Below are 16,953 nucleotides of genomic sequence, written 5' to 3' on the forward strand. Positions count from 1 at the left end.
TTTTAATTCCCTTTAGGAGGCACAGGGTGAGTGAGAGATACTTGGGATGAGCTCAGGCTCACTTTAGCAATGATTCAGGGATGGTTATTAAGAGGCAAACACATTTTTAGCAAAGGAAAGCAAAAAGCTGCTATCTTTTTACAGGTAAAGAAATCAGGCCAAATCGCGGCAAAATTCGCGAGTGCGTGAATCAGGATTACGGCAAAAGTATAAAGAGTAGCAAGTCGGTTCGTTGGAAAGCTGAGAGTCTAAGCTTTCAGAGGAAAGTTAAACCAAGTTTCTAGGACAAACGGTTCCAGAGATACGGACGATTTAATAAAGGTAGTTTTTCGGATTTAAAGTAAAACTCAAAATGACAGGTGACAGCTTGCAGCTGCAGAATTGACAGGTGACAGTTGTGCAGCTTTAAAAATGACAGATGACACGATTTCTAGGAGGCAGTTCTACTTAGGTTAAAATAGTTTGGATCAGATTATTTTAACTAAGAGATTGGTTCTGCACAGTTCTGCTAGGTACTCGCAATATAAATTTGAAATAGGCCTCGCCACGGATCTGGTCAGGTTTTGGACTGGACTCCAGTTCTGGTCTCGGCACTTCACAGTGATCTGGGTCAGCTCTCTGGTTCTGCTCACAACGGTCTGGGTCACTCTGGATCTCTGGTCTGGTCTCTGGCAATTGTTCTTGGCAAAAGAATTCAAACAGCTTGCCCGGCTGTGGAATAGTTGCAAATGATTTTAAGGTTGCTGAGGCCTGCTGAGAAGAGTTCTCAGTTTGTGGGTTTGGGCCCTTGCTTTAAGTTCTGAAGTAAAGTTCTGGTCTTTGGAGATTGATGGATTTGAAGTCTGGATCTATGGATGTGAAGTCATCGGTCAGCATGCTCCGCAGCAAATGGAATTAAATGTCTCTACCTGTCCCAGCAGTCTCTTTTTATGTGTTTTGAAAATGGGTGTGTGCCTGGGCCTAGCTAAGCCTGCCCCTCTCTACTTGTCAGTGGCCCAATTCCTCCTCTCTCCCTTGATTGGGGGAAGGAAATGTGAGTCAGAGTGATGCTGTAGGTTTTATGGTCAGAGGAACCCCCCCTTGTCAGATTGCACACAAATCTATTTCTGACCCAAATACATATTTATCTATGCACCATTTTTCTAATATTATATGTCCAGTTAACATATTTTCTGTAGCACCAAACCATCCAATCCCTGTCTTTGTACGATGTTGTGTCCACTGATGACAGAATTCTCCCCTTTTCATCCAGATAACGACCTCTAAACCTTTCCAGATTTTACACAAATGTGCACCAGGGATATGGGTTACAGATGATAGTGTCAGATTTTTAACATGCATACATTTGGAGTGAGACCCTATTTTCCGCTAGCAACCCCCCCAGAATACACCACAGGGTCCTAACGCCTCTTAAAATGTTCACAGAAAAATCACAAAAATAATGATATTACTTATATAATTCTGACAAGTCCGCACTAAGAGTTATCTATCTTTTTAAAATTATGCCCTGGTCAAAAAGAGGTGTGGCTTCCCACATCACAGGGTGGAATAACTGGTTTATCCACTTCCCCCAAGTTCAGCTGCTAGCAGAGGCACTGCCCCTCCCAGTTTCCCCTAAGACGAAGCCACTTTACGGCCCCCCAATATAACATTTGCCTGAGTCCAGGACAGGCCTTTGTTCAACTCCCTGTAGTCCCCAGCTGCTCCACCCCTAATCTAATCAGAGAGGTGACAACTCCTTTTGGCAAGGGGAGTGGCTGAGCAGGTTTCAACTCCTGTTGGGGGTAGTTGTCAGGCAGAATCCAGTTTCATTAAGCCAGGTTTCAGCTAAATGTCACTTTTTGTTCCCAGTTTTCTACATTCAAATCAAACTGACAATTTTTACATATACATTAAATAATTACTTCCTTCAAGTCATTTCAGAATATAGTTTTACATTGTATCCACCTCTTAGCAAGTCTTTCCTTGGTCATTTGTTCAGTTTTACACAAATGTCTGGTGGTTTTAAAACGCTGGCTTTCTGATAGTGGTGAGTACTGATAATGTAACCATTTTTGGGATTAAGAAAATTAATTCCCCACAGTTCTGAGTTGCTTTTTTGGCAATCCGCATTGCCATTCCCAATGGTTTCATGCTACTGTGTGTGTAGCCCACTGGTGGTTTTAGGCAGTGCCCTCCTGTGCTCACAAGGCAAAAATGGGTGGCAGCCTATTCTTCATGTTTTCCCTGTGCACTCTCTGGGGAGTTCTGGCCATCATTATGTTTTCCATGCCAGTACTGCACAGTTTTATTGTAGGGCTTGGATGCATGGGTAAAAACATCCCACAGTCCTATTTATAACATCATGTGACATCATCCTTAAGGGAGGCCTTCGAGGGACATGGACCCGACGCCATCGACGCAGGACGCCCTCTGCCGAAAAAGGTTTCCGAAATGCACAGCTGTGGACATTACATGTCAAAGATGTAGAATTCGTTGGAGGAACATATAGTCGAAAGAACATTACCAGTTGGTAAGTAACTTGTTCTTCTTAAATATGCATATAGGTATTCGCCTCTAAATAGAAAACCATAATATTCGTTCTAAAATCATAAGATGCACTAACTAGGATATGCTTGGCAGTCAAGAACCATAAACTGGTCAAAACATTCACTTAATATCTATATTGCCGGTCATTTTCATTCACTATAAGTAAATTGCATTTGTAATTCCCTATAATGTCCATCTGAAAAGGAAATGGTATTAAAATTTGAAAGATGTGCAATGTTTCCTCGCTACAAACTTTCAACACATAACACGTACTGTGCCGCCTTGAAAAAAAACATATTAACATTAGCTCATGCTTTCCCCTTTACATATGTTGTTGTTAATGTTAAAGGATATTTATACCGCGCACTATCACCACCGGAGTGGTCCCCTGGCGCTCTGGCGGCTCTGAAAGAGTGAGAGGGGGGTGAGTTAGTGGGAATAAGCTGGAAAAGTGCAAGAGAGCAGTGATTTGCTGTTGGCAGCCTCAGCCCGGTGGGTCCGTTGGCTGGGCTTGGGGTGTTTTATGGTCCGTAGTCGCCGTGTGCTGTTGTGCAAGTCTATGTGCGGTTTGTTTTGTTGTTGCAGTGTAGTGAAGTTTGTGCGGATTGCTGCGTATTAGGGTTGTGGTTGTGTTTGGTTAGAGTTTGAGTGGTGTATGCAGAGAGATGAGATTTCAGTGGATTAGTTTGTTGGCCTTTCTGTCCTTGCAATTGTGTCTAGGTGTGATGCTTGCTATCATTCACTATTCCTTCTGAGTGTGTGGCGCTTGCTAATTTCAAAATTCTGTCTAGATGTGAGGAGGGCTAGTGATCATGATTCCATTTGGGTGTTGCACTTGTCATCATTCACAGTTCCATCTAAGTGTGGCGCATGCTAGCATTCATAATCCTGTCTAGGAGCGGTGCAGACTAGAGTCAAGAATTCCATCTAAGTGTGGTACATGCTAACATTCAAATCCTGTCTAGATGCGGGGCAGACTAAAGTCAAGAATTCCATCTAAGTGTGGTACATGCTAACATCAACAATCCTGTCTGGGTGTGTCGGAAGCTAAAATTGAGAGTTCCATCTAAGTGTGGTAGATGCTAACATTCACAATCCTGTCTAGATGCGAAGCAGACTAGCGTCAAGAATTCCATCTAAGTGTGGTAGATGCTAACATTCATAGTCACTTAAATATCATAACATTAAATCACTTAAACTGTACTAATCCAATTGCTCTAGATGCTCCATTGCTGTACTCATTCTGCTGCAACAACAAAAAAAATCTCCACATGACACAAACTTAAACATTACATTAACAGGGTCATTCATGGAAATTCGCACAAAAGTGTCGCACGCGGCTGGCGCACAGCGTGCCCGTGCGAATGTCTGCGCCAGCCGCGTGCGATAAAATCAATTTCCGCGCACAGCGTATTCATGGATTCTCGCCTCCAAAAGCAGACGTGGTGCAGAGTGGCGCAGCGACCCTGCAGCAGCGCCAGTTACGCCCCCAAGAACGCCCTCGCGCAAGGAGAAGCCATCAAGATCGCAAAACCATCGCAAAGGGCTGCGCCAACCCTGGACCAGTTTACCGGACTGGCAAACAGCAAACGCAAAGTGGGGAACGTGTATTGTAGTGGGGTTTCGGGAACACGCGTGCGCGAGAAGTTTCACACGCGATTGGGCCTGGGGGAGCGTGTGCGTGTATTTCAGGGGTGCGCGAGAAGTTTTACACGTGATTGGGCTGGGTGCGTGTATTTCAGGGGTGTGCAGGAAGTTTTACACACGATTGGGCTGGGTGCGTGTATTTCAGGGGTGCGCGGGAAGTTTCTCACGCGATTGGGCTGAGTACGTGTATTCCAGGGGTGCGCAGGAAGTTTTACACGCGATTGGGCTGGGTGCGGGTATTTCAGGGGTGCACGAGAAGTTTTACACGCGATTGGGCTGGGTGCGTGTATTTCAGGGGTGTGCGGGAAGTTTCACACGTGATTGGGCTGGGTGCGGGTATTTCAGGGGTGCCCGGGAAGTTTTACACGCGATTGGACTGGGTGCGTGTATTTCAGGGGTGCGCAGGAAGTTTCACACGCGATTGGGCTGGGTGCGTGTATTTCAGGGGTGCGTGGGAAGTTTCACACGCAATTGGGCTGGGTGCGGGTATTTCAGGGGTGCACGAGAAGTTTTACACGCAATTGGGCTGGGTGCGTGTATTTCAGGGGTGCGCGGGAAGTTTCACACGCGATTGGGCTGGGTGCGGGTATTTCAGGGGTGCACTGGAAGTTTTAAACGCGATTGGACTGGGTGCGTGTATTCCAGGGGTGCGCGGGAAGTTTTACACGCGATTGGGCTGGGTGCGGGTATTTCAGGGGTGCACGAGAAGTTTTACACGCGATTGGGTTGGGTGCGGGTATTTCAGGGGTGCACGAGAAGTTTTACACGCGATTGGGCTGGGTGCGGGTATTTCAGGGGTGCACGAGAAGTTTTACACGCGATTGGGCTGGGTGCGGGTATTTCAGGGGTGCACGAGAAGTTTTACACGCGATTGGGCTGGGTGCGTGTATTTCAGGGGTGCGTGTGAAGTTTCACACGCGATTGGGCTGGGTACGGGTATTTCAGGGGTGCACGGGAAGTTTTACACGCGATTGGACTGGGTGCGTGTATTTCAGGGGTGCGCAGGAAGTTTCACACGCGATTGGGCTGGGTGCGTGTATTTCAGGGGTGCGTGGGAAGTTTCACACGCGATTGGGCTGTGTACGTGTATTCCAGGGGTGCCAGGGAGTCCTACATGTGATTTGGCGGTGTGGGTCCTCCCAGATGTTCCCTGTACACCCTCCACGGCCCCTGCAGCAAGCCCACACCACAGGGGACTACCCTGCATCCCTGGTCATGTCCCGCAGGCAGCCCACCCAACATGGGCATGCCCCCCAGCAAAGGCACATGTCTCCTTGCACTACTGATCACCAACTCATGTCCCCTTGCACCCCCCCCCAGCATTGCGGGGCACCTGCCAGCAGGCCCCCACTCATGCCCCGCTGCACCCCCACCCCCCAGCATTGCGGGGCACCTGCTAGCAGGCCCCCACTCATGTCCCCCTGCACCCCCAACCCCCCAGCATTGCGGGGCACCCTCCACCAGGCCCCCACACATGTCCCCCAGCCAACATGTCATCACAATCTAGATCCCTAGCCCTTATGGTCAGCCACCAAATGCCAAACACCCACCCGAGTATTGCATCCACCCACTTAGAAATGGCAATAACATGATAGAACCCCAATTACAAGTTTGGAAATGAACACATGTCCCTCACATACACCCAATTGGTGTCAGTGAATCTCAAAACCCATATCATGATATGCATGATACCAATGAGATGATACTACACATTGAAGTTTGATGAAAACAATGTATTAAAAGAAGCATAAATGGAATTAAAAATAAACAAATGACAATGGGAATCAAAAACCAAAAGCAGCATGTCAGTAAAATAATGAAAAACCACAAATCATAATCCAAATGGGAAAGGTGTCCAAAGTCACTGTTCAAGAAAGTAAATCCAAGGTAAAAACAAAACCGAAAACCATTGCTCCATGGGTAAATCCAAAACAAAAACTAAAATCCAACAGTCAACTATATACAGATAAACAATCCAGGGTCCATGATCCCAACTGAAGAAATGAAACCTATATAAAAATACTACCTAATAAAAAAACTATATACAAAAATGTGGTCCATTGTCCAAAAGGTCCAAAATAAATAAAAAAGCAAACGAAACCTAACACTAACTACATAACTATTTACAAGGGCAGCGGGCTAGTCCGACGGCTCACTGGTTGTTGTCATGGGCCAGGGCATCATCGAACTCCTGTTCAATGGCTTGGAGGCGGGCATGTTCCCTGGCCCCGAGGTCTCGCAGGGATAATGCAGTGTCCAGCTCCAACTCCCTGCGAAGACCCTCGAGGCACTCAGCCCGCCTCAGCGCCCTCCGCATGGAGTTCTCCGCCCTGACCATTGTGAGCCGTTCCTCCTCTGCCCGCTGCCGCTCCGCACCTATCTGCTGGCCCAACCGCTCCCACACGGAAGACACTCCAATTCCAGGGTTCTCCTGCCCTCCGGCCGATGCCTGCACCCCTGATGTTGATGGCCCCAAGCCATGATGCCTCCCACGTCGAGCCTGCCGCTGCCTCAGACACAACTGCCTGTGCCAGCACGACAGCAGCCAGGCTGATGGAATCCACTGACGCCGTCGTGCACCTGCCCTGCCCGATGATGCCGTCACATCCTCCATCTGCTGGGGTCCAGTTGCTGGTGTGCCCACCCCTGCTGGACCTCCGACTCCCGACTGTGGCAGGGATGGGATCCCCACCGAGGTGGCTGCATTGGTCGGGGCAGGTCCACAGGGGGCCCTGGTGGCATATGGGCCGGAAGACGGCATGGAGTACGACTGGCGCATAGCCTCCACAGAGGAGGAGAGGGTCGCCAGAGTGCCCGACACATGTACGAGACCCCTGACCATGACCGCTCCCAACTGGGCCACGTTGGCACGGTGCTCTTCGTGATGACGTGCGTGCTCCCCCCGGGAAGCAAGCACCTCATCACGAATGACAGCCGTGCGCAACGCAACACCAATCAGGACCTTCTCCATACGGCCAGGGGTCCCCTCGTCCGCAGGTGGAGGGGATTCAGATGACATGGACATCCCCCCTACCTGCGGACGGGCCTGGGATGGGGCATCCCTGCTGGTGCATGGTGGTGCAGTCAGTGTCAGGGATAGTGGCATGCACAGGCACCTCCACGGCGACCTGTGCTGCCTCCTGCCCCTGCCCCTGGACCGCACCACTTGCACCAGCAGGGATGCCCCCACCAGGCCCCATGTGTGGCTCAGTAGCGGCCTCCTCCTCCTCTGTGGAAACCACCAACCTGGATGGCTCCACACCGTCTTCCGCCGTTGCAAGCCCCTGTGGGGGCTCACCCACCCCTTCCGCTGCAGCCGTGGGGGCACCCCCGCCGCTTAGCTCCACAGCGCCGTCTCTGCCCTCTTCTTCACTTTGCGCTGTGTAGAGTGAGACATAGAACACAAGCATCAGGGTACTGTACAATGGTCCCATAGACGGGAAGCAATAGCAGATGAGTGGCACTGTCAAAGATCACTTCCATCATGTCCCTCCACAACACATGGGTCAGTGCAGGCAAAACACATGCAGTAACAGTCATGGCGCATGCTATGGACATAAGCAAACATGTCCAAGGGACTCTTGAAGCATACAATGTTGTTTTTGTACTCACATGCATCATGGGTCATGCCTATCACATGCACACACTTCAACGTACTTTCATCCATCTGGACTCATACACCCCAGACACAGTGGATGCAAGGATAACTAGGCTGCATCAGTGATTCTGAACATTGTCACAGACATGTGTCATGCATCCATGGCATTCACAAGTCACAGACACGCAGGTCAGAAACACAGACATGGACACCATACATGTACATGACATCAGCACCCATCCCTCACCCCCACCCATGTCCAGGAACAGAGACTGGCATGCTCTCATGTGTCCATTCCGCATAGGGCTCCCCATGTTGCATTTAAACACATACACCAACCGTGTGCTTCACACATTACTGGTCTCACATGCATGACCATGATGTCCCTGCACACACACACTTGTACATGTACTATGTCACACATACAGGCAAGTATCAGACAACCAGCACACTGCAACATGCCCTGTCTCACACAGCAATGCTTGGCCACTTACCGCTCGACTCCAGACGGGTCTGCCTCTCAAGGATCTGGGCATGGAGCGCTGGGTGTACGTGTTCCAGGACCCTCAGCTGTATGGTACTCATGCTGCCCCGGCCCCCCTCCACGAGGCGCCGGGCCTTTATGAGGGTCCTGGACCTCAAGTCCTCCCAGCGCTTCTTGACTTGCTTGATGTTGCGGGTTGCCACCCCCTCTGCGTTGATGGCAACCACAAAGTCGTCCCAGATTCTGTCCCGTCCTTCCTTGTCGGCGCATGGTGATCCGAAGAGGGCATCATAATGCCCCAGGACAAGCTCCACCAGGACACCAACTTCCTTCTGACTGAAGCTAGTGGCCCTCTGCCCCTCTGGCTGGGGGTCGCCAGTGGTCTCGGATGGTGTTTTCCCCGACATGGTGACCCCCGAGGCAGGCGTGGGTGGGCCACTGGGTCCTGGGGCTGGGCTGTGGAGCGATGGTATCCCAGTCGGGAGTGTTCTGTTCCAGCAGGGGTGGACACAGCAACTGGACCCCTGCAGATGGCTGATGTGCAGGCACCAAATGGCGGGGCACGGTGGCAGCAGGCAGGCAGGCAGCAGCAGATGGCTCGTGGGAGGCTGCTCGGGGCTCTGGGGGGCAGTAATTCGGCCTTTTGGGCAGGAGTGTGGTCTTCCGTGTGCTTATGCGTGGCCAGCTTGATACGGAGTGATTTGGCACGTGAAAATTCTGCACGTCAGCGTGTAATTCGAGGAAAGGCCCTTAGCACGTAAGCGCATCACACGCGATTCCATTGGACCAAAGGCCCTTAGCGCGTATGCGCGTCTGTGACGTATCGCGCATGGGCGTTGCTTTTCTTGGGGTGCGGTGCGTGTGTTTTGCAGGCGTTGGGGTTCACACGCTATTACTTCACAGCGGGTGGGTGTTGGCTACGCGTTCTTCTACACGCAAGGCAGACGGTGAGTGGTACCCTGCTCCCCCAGGCCCGATCGCGTGTAAAACCACCCGCGAGCCCCTGAAATACACGTACCCCGCTCCCCCAGGCCCGATCGCGTGTAAAACCACCCGCGAGCCCCTGAAATACACGCACACGCTCCCCCAGGCCCGATCGCGTGTGGAACTTCTCGCGTACCCCTGAAATACACACGCCCAGGCTAATCGCGTGTGGAACTTCTCGCGCACCCCTGAAATACACGCGCCCAGGCCAATCGCGTGTGGAAATTCTCGCGCACCCCTGAAATACACGCACCCAGGCCTTTCGCTTGTAAAACTTCTCGCGCACCCATGAAATACACGCACACGCTCCCCCAGGCCCGATCGCGTGTGGAACTTCTCGCGCACCTCTGAAATACACGCACCCAGCACAATCGCGTGTAGAACTTCTCGCGCACCCCCGAAATACACGCACACGCTATTATTCACACACCGGGTGTCCGCGTTTGTCGCGTACCCCTTTGCACGTCATTTGTCCAAGAGGGCCCAGTATGGGACATACATCAGAGCTGTATATAGGTGCTTTATGTTAGCGCACAATTTGGCGCACATTTTTTTCCTGCGCAGGGACGCTACCGCCTGCTTTCGTGTGGCGGACATGTATGGGCCTGTGCGCGTCTTTGGCCGTGTGCTGTTTTTCCCTATTCGATTCCATGAATACGTGTTGTAGGCGAGCGTGTGGGAGTTCTGCGCACTTGCCTCCTGTACTTCCCCCGTGACGCCCACATTTTCACGAGTTGTTCCCCATTCTGCGTGTAACGCCTACTTTTGTTATGTGCGCCGCGCTATGTGCGAATTCGCTGTGGCCTTATCGCACAGCGTTCGATGACCTGTGCGCCAGCGTGTGCCACGCACATTTTCAGCGCACATTCCACATTTTGCGCGTGCACAGACTTCCATGAATAGATGTGAGCTGTTTTCTATGCGATAATCGCACGTGCACTGCGATTTTCGCTATTTCACTGCGAATCGCACGTTTCCGCACGCGTGCACTGTTTTTTCAGCGCACATTCATTCCATGAATCGGCCTGATAGTCTCCATAGCTCTCAACTCTCACGCTTTTGGCGGGTGTCACCCGCCTTGTAAATAGCTGACTCACCCGCCAAGCCTCCAGCACGCCCATTCATTTCAATGGGCGTCTCACCCGCCAAAACTAAAATCGGGTGTTTTCACCCGCCTTCGCGACCCAAATGGTTGAGAGCTACGAGTCTCTCGGGACTGAAGTACAGTCTTGCCATCCTGAACATAGAATAAATGTCCCCCTGTGAGAAAAAAAACGGTAGTACACTTCTCATGAATCCCAGGAACTGTCAATCGTACTTTCCAAAGTCATGAAACACTTAGCAGGCCATAAATCATAAGAGTCAGCACCATCCTTTTGCTGACCATCCGTCTTTAAACATTTAATCAAAATGCTGATGGCCCGACAATTGTTAGCACTGAGCACAAAATGACAAAGATAACAGTAAACCCTATGTTGCTGCACGGCTCCGCTCAAAAGAAGAAAAAAACAGTACCTTGTTGAATTTACTGAAAAGCCACTGCTGCACCGCGTGCTATAAAGATAAAACTCATTAATGGAAATCTCAAGTAACAAAGCAATATTACATTGTCTATAATCTCCTCTTAACTCCCCATGATTGAGCGGAACTCAGTGTTCACCGCCCGTAAAAGCTGAGACCCTCCAATGTGATGGTTATCGCTCTTCCGCATGCCAAGTGCCTCTGAATACTTGGTTCCTTTTCATTACGTTTAGCCATCCTCCTAAAGCTGCATGAATTCAATGTAAATCCATTTTGTAAATCCACTTTGTATCTCCTTTCACTTCACTACCGGACGCGGCCGGAGGACATGTACATACTTGGCATTCCGAACATAAACAGACTCTCCCGTGTGCGTCATCACGTTGGCACACGCATGCAGGGCCTTTCCTCCGAAATCTCCCTCGGCGTTCGGGAGAAGGCACCAGAATGGCACCGGGCCTTTTGTATGTGTTCCAGCCAATCGGCATGGCTGGAACGCAGAGGCTCTTACCCATGGCCACCCGGGAACCCAATACTTCCCACATTTCTTCCGCTCCCATTTTTTTTAAAGCACAGTACCTTAAAGAGGATACGGCTTCTGTTGGGGAGAGGACAGCTCCTGTTGCACTTAATGTCCCATAAGGCTGCATTGCTCCATAGCGCAACAGCGCTTGATTTGCCAATTGATGCACCTATGCAGTATGTACTCCAGGGACTTCTCTCACCCTGGCTCATTATACAATCAATGTTCTCTTAATCACCTGCTCATGTAGCCTTTCTGGTCCTTTTTCTTTTCCATGTAAATACCAAATGGGACTCTAGCTTCACCATATGGCAACATCCATAGCACAGCTCGTTATTTGAACATGGGAAGTCCTCTTACTCAATTTGGCATCCCTGGGCTCGCTGCAAAGTAATCCTCGTTCGCCAACTTGTAGTGTATACATCCAGAAAGGTAAGCAGGAAGTGCTCTGGAAACTAGCAGGTATAAAAAAAAAAGGTCTGAGCTTTATTACGTTACAGGGCTTTAGTAAGAAGTAGTGGGAGAGCTATGGTAGATACCTCTTCCTATGATCATATCCCATCCTGTGTGTCCCAACCATCACTCCTAGAACCATGGGGGAACATAGGGCTCCAGCCCAGCTAACATTCTATGGGCCTCATTACGAGGTTGGAGCCATGGCTACCCCCTTACCGCATTCCGGGTCCGGGTTCTCGGAATAGGGACTTACCGGGTCATTGCAACCTTGGAGGACCCGGTAAATCCCCATTCTGAGAACCATTCCCCATTCGAGCCCCCATAGGGCTCAATGGGGATGGAGCTAATAACAGACCCGCTAATAGCGGGCCCGTTATTAGCTCCCTGGTCCCTTAGCGGCTCCTGCTAAGGGACCTCGTAATGCGGCGGCAAGGGGTTAATGGCAACGGCACCCTTACCGTTGCTGTTAACCCCTTACTGTCGACCTCGTGATGAGGCCCAATGGCTTGCATTGTATACATCAATGCAAGCCCAACACCACACACTCACGTGATGGCAAGAAGGTGATGTCACAGTCCAGATGCGCATGGATGAGGTAAGCAGCATGACTGACTATGCCAGCAGGAATAAAAAGGAGGGCCTGTTCCCAGCCAGGCCCGGACAGGGGCTTTGGTAATGGGGTCCTGGGTTGTTGGGGCTGGCTTCTGCCTACCGGAGAACCCTTTTGCCTCTTCAATTCAACAGACAGCCAATCAAAGAGGGGCAGCAGCCCGATGCTGGGGTTGCTCGATGAGCTGAAAGTGTGTCAGCCATTTTGAAGGTGGCTTTAACAATGCAGATCCCAATTGCTGCATTGTTGAAACAGGGACTTGAATAAGAATTCAAGGATTCTAGCCCAAAAAAGCACAACGCAAAAGCACAGAGCACCTCCTCAATGCAGTGCGCTCGCTCTGTTTGTGATTTCTGAATGTATTATTTATTTGCATACAGATTGTAAAAGCCCCCAGAAAGCCTGCAGGGCTTACCTTGCAGTGGTGAGGTGCCCGCACAGCTCCTGCAGCGAGTGCTGGAAGTGTGGAGCTCCTACAGCCAGACGGCAGACTGTATGGTGAAACTGAAACTGGTCCAAGGAGAGTTGAAAAGTAGAACAGTCGGAAAAGTCAGGGAATCGAACATGTACAGACTTAACTCACAATATGTAGCAAAATTAAAACATAAGAGTGACTGACAGTGATCATTGGGATGAATGTATAGTTAGTGTTTTAACCAGAACAATAAGTAATCAAAATAAGGGACGAGAACTTCCCTTATTGGCCAGCAGAACTTTCACAGAGGCCATTAGTGGTGTCCTTGTGGTATTACGCTAAGTCATGTTGAAGCGTGATGACCTTTGACGTGTGCTTAAGAGTTCCCAGGAGTTGTGGGCATGACTGACTAGATAATCATGTTGGATTCTGGAGCAATTTTTGTTCTGCCCCTATTGCTTCCCAACTATTGAAAAAATACTACTACAAAATTAATTTGCAGAATGGATGAATTAGAATTGAATACTCTAGCGTAGAGCATCGGAAGATCTAATTTGAAATCATACCCTCCCTAAATTGGGATCATTCCTCTGGGTTACAGAACTTTGAGTTGACTGGCTATTGGGACTGAAATGGTACATTGACAAATCCTATCCTTGAACTGCAGAAGGAAAAATGCAAAATGTTAACACATTTTATTTGAGTTGTCCATTCTTACCCACCTGGTAATATTGTTATTTTTCTGGTATGTACATATAATGCATTATTAATGGTAATTTATTTAAACATTGGTGTAAATCAGGCAAACTGGAAGAGTAACGCGTACAATGTTGTTTCTGAAGGCACGATCATTTGATGGCTCACGGCACACTGGCCTGCAGATGACGAAATTACAGAGTGTGGCCATCCTCCGTCAATACGTTTTGCCTGTCTTTTTAAAGCGGAATTACAAGTAATTGCCTAAGCTCACACTGCTCATCAGGGACACATTGTGGTTTATTTCTCAGCTGCTCATTCAAAACAAGGTTACTGACGGATTGGATGAGTCCAATGAAGTCTCTTTCGCCAAACCCATACTGAACCGATGTTTAAGCTGAAGCAAATATGTTACACATTGGAAAACGCATTTATTTTTTTTGGCACATGATTATGCTTTTGCACTGGAGCATGCATTTCTTACAGTAACGCAATTGAAGACGTGTATTCAGTCTACTTCATTTTCAATATGTCTCCAGTGGAATTTGAGTGAATTATTCAGTTAGTCGCAGAGCAAGGTCGAGGATTTGAGCTCAGGAATTTGTAAATCAGATCACTCAGTTGTGGCAGTGTAGTTATGCAGGGTTGTGTAGATTCATTAGTGTTTACTACAAGCACACATTCACACCTGATGGATAACCTCTCCAAAAACCTGTTACCTGGTACATAAATATGTGGCAGCACTTTTGTGCCACTATTGCCTTCCACGCCATAACATGAGACCCAGTTAAACCACAGTAATTAGTACCAACAGTAACGTAAAAAAAACATGTATGTATTGTAATTAAACATGTGCCCTCCTCATTTCTTGCTACCACCTGACCACTTTTCTTAGCACAGTAGTAAAACTACAGGCGATAGCCCCTGTAAACACAAATCACTTCATGTAAGCATTGGTATAATCGGTCCACCTTTTGTGTCAGCTTTTTCTTTAAAAAAATGTAATTCTATTTTCCAAAGGGAAGACCTAGCTTGAGAGCAGCGGAGCACTGTACAACAGGGTAACAGTAGTGCAGTACTGTGAGTTGCGGTCTCTACATCCATTGGGATTAGTCCTTGATCGGCGTTGTTGAAAAAGCAACTTTTCAGTTCATTTCTAAAACTAGTTTAACGTGTTTTCATGCTTTTTCAAATAAGTCATTGTACTTGCCACCTATTTGCACTTGGTGTAAAATCATATTGTTAATATCGCCATATGTTATCTTTTTTGTTGTGGGTATCAAAAAGGTATTTATGACATTAATGGCATCCATTTCCTTCTGTGTTATCACTCTTTGCCCTTAATACGATGAATCAATACGCATTCCTTGCCATGCAGGGCATCCCATACCCTATGGGTATACATATCTAAGCACAGTGTTTCTTTGAAAAGCCCTATAGAGCTATTACATAGTCATTGCATATAAAAAAAATACTTAAAGGGGAGTTTAACATGAACAATAGAAGCCTTCCCCATTTAATGTCTAGCCATTCACCAAAAACGAAAAGATGTGGTATGTTAAAGGATGAAAGCAGAAACGAGAATTTTAATTGTTAGTGACACAAGGTCGGCAGATTGGTTCCTAATGACTACCCAGAGGTCTATTAATGTCAGTTTGTGGTTTATGAATTAAACACCCATTCTCTGCTTTGTGGATTAGGCAAAGAATGTCCCTGATATGAGTTAACATACTGAGTCAGATGATTGTGTGTCCTGTTCACTACCACCTTAAAGCAGATAGTGATTGAATTTCTTATTCGAGTAACCTAAACTGTTTTTTATAGTATTTTAATTATCTATATTATTATCATCAAACAGATGACAAACCCATCACCCAGTATCGTGATTGGTATTATGGAGGCGTGATGGAAGGCTATAATGAAACCCAGGAGCAACTGAAGCAATTTACGAAAAATGTAAAGGTGGATGGTGTCAAGCTTTCCAATGATGAAAAAGTGAGCAACAGAGGGCATAATGCTGCATTTAAACAGAAACCCCCCTTAAAACATGAACCGGATGAGTCTAAAGATAGCGATTCTGAGGACCGGGAAGGTGACCAATCTTGGGAGAAAGCACGCAAACGAAGTCAACTCAAGAAAAACTCAAGCAAGAAAACAGAATTCAACAACACCGTGGTATCACCTGGAGCAGTTGAATATTTTTCATGCCCTGAATGTCTCAAATGTTTCAACAAGAAATCGAATCTCATAAGACATCGTACCACTCACACCGGGGACAGGCCATATCAGTGTAATCTGTGTGATAAAAATTTCAATAAGAAGTCTAATCTCATTCGCCACCAGAGAACACACTCTACAGAAAGAGTATTTAAATGTTGTGAGTGTGAATCTAAATTTGATAGGCTAGCAGATCTTCACAAACATCAGAAAACTCATGTAGGTGACCAGGCTTATGCGTGTAATGATTGTAAGAAAATGTTCAGTCGGAAATCAAATCTGGTCAGACACCAGATTCAATATCATTCCCTTGGTGACATTAAACCCAAACTGGAGATGTTGATACAACAAGATAGAACGTTTGTCTGCAATACCTGTGATAAGAGCTTCTGTCAGATGTCTGATCTTAATACACATCTACAAACACACTCAGGAGATAGGCCATATTCCTGCAATGAATGTAACCTCACTTTCAATGACAAATCGAACCTTCTCTACCACAAATGTCTCACTGCAAATAAGCAAAGCACAATGCAGAACCAGAACAATTACAATGTAACACAGTTACAAGACTCCAATGCTTCTATTCTGTAATCACTGTACCCTATTATTTCAAACCTTTGTGCCTGTATTTACCATTGTACTGTTGATTGATAGTAGAGGGTGTGGTCATGTACTAGGTTTGCAACTAAGTTAGATTAACTATTTAGTGTGCAGAGTTGGTGAGAATTTTGCACACCATATATTGCCCAAATATGAGCATTGAGGGTTGAAATGAATGCTCCCATCACCGTATTTGGAGAGTAAGAAAGGATCTTTCCCATTTGTTTAAAGAAGAAATGTGTAATACTACATATACATTGTTATGCTCTTCAGAATCGCAACTAAATTATGCAGTCTTGCAGATGGAAAAAGTCAAACTGAATTAACTGTGTGCCTTCATTTAACTCTACTGCAGAGGTCAAAATAACCAGGATATATTGATCCTGTGACTCGTAAGTAAAGCATGGTAAGTTGTTACCTATCAAGATTTTAATTTGGCTCAGCATTACTTGGTCTACAACCTCTGCTTTAACACTTGCACCAGCGGTTTGGAAATGACTTGTAGAAGCACATTGATCATGTTTACCTGGTAATTTCTACTCCTAAAACTAGGAGGAATAAGAAGCCTGACAGAAAAAGCAAATGATCTGGTAGCAATTCAGCTATGCTGTGCATGTAGGAAGAATATTATGCAGACATCGGTTCTTTGATTCCTTTGTTGCATCATGGC

The 16,953-nt window shown here is 47.6% G+C and overlaps 1 protein-coding gene across 2 annotated transcripts in view; it reads left to right on the forward strand.

Moving 5' to 3' along the window:
- LOC138481145 (zinc finger protein 25-like) overlaps nt 1-16,716 on the forward strand; it is a 639,663-nt gene extending 622,947 nt beyond the window's left edge. For both annotated transcript variants that reach the window (XM_069613075.1, XM_069613076.1), the window contains exon 6: nt 15,322-16,716. In XM_069613075.1, coding sequence (XP_069469176.1) covers nt 15,322-16,274 — 953 coding nt within the window. In that variant the 3' untranslated portion in view covers nt 16,275-16,716. The remainder of the gene's footprint in view (nt 1-15,321) is intronic.
- The last annotated feature ends 237 nt before the right edge of the window (nt 16,717-16,953 follow it).

This window comes from Ambystoma mexicanum, chromosome 5p (genome assembly GCF_040938575.1).
Source record: "Ambystoma mexicanum isolate Mex_15411 chromosome 5p, UKY_AmexF1_1, whole genome shotgun sequence".
In the NCBI taxonomy this organism is placed as follows: domain Eukaryota; kingdom Metazoa; phylum Chordata; class Amphibia; order Caudata; family Ambystomatidae; genus Ambystoma; species Ambystoma mexicanum.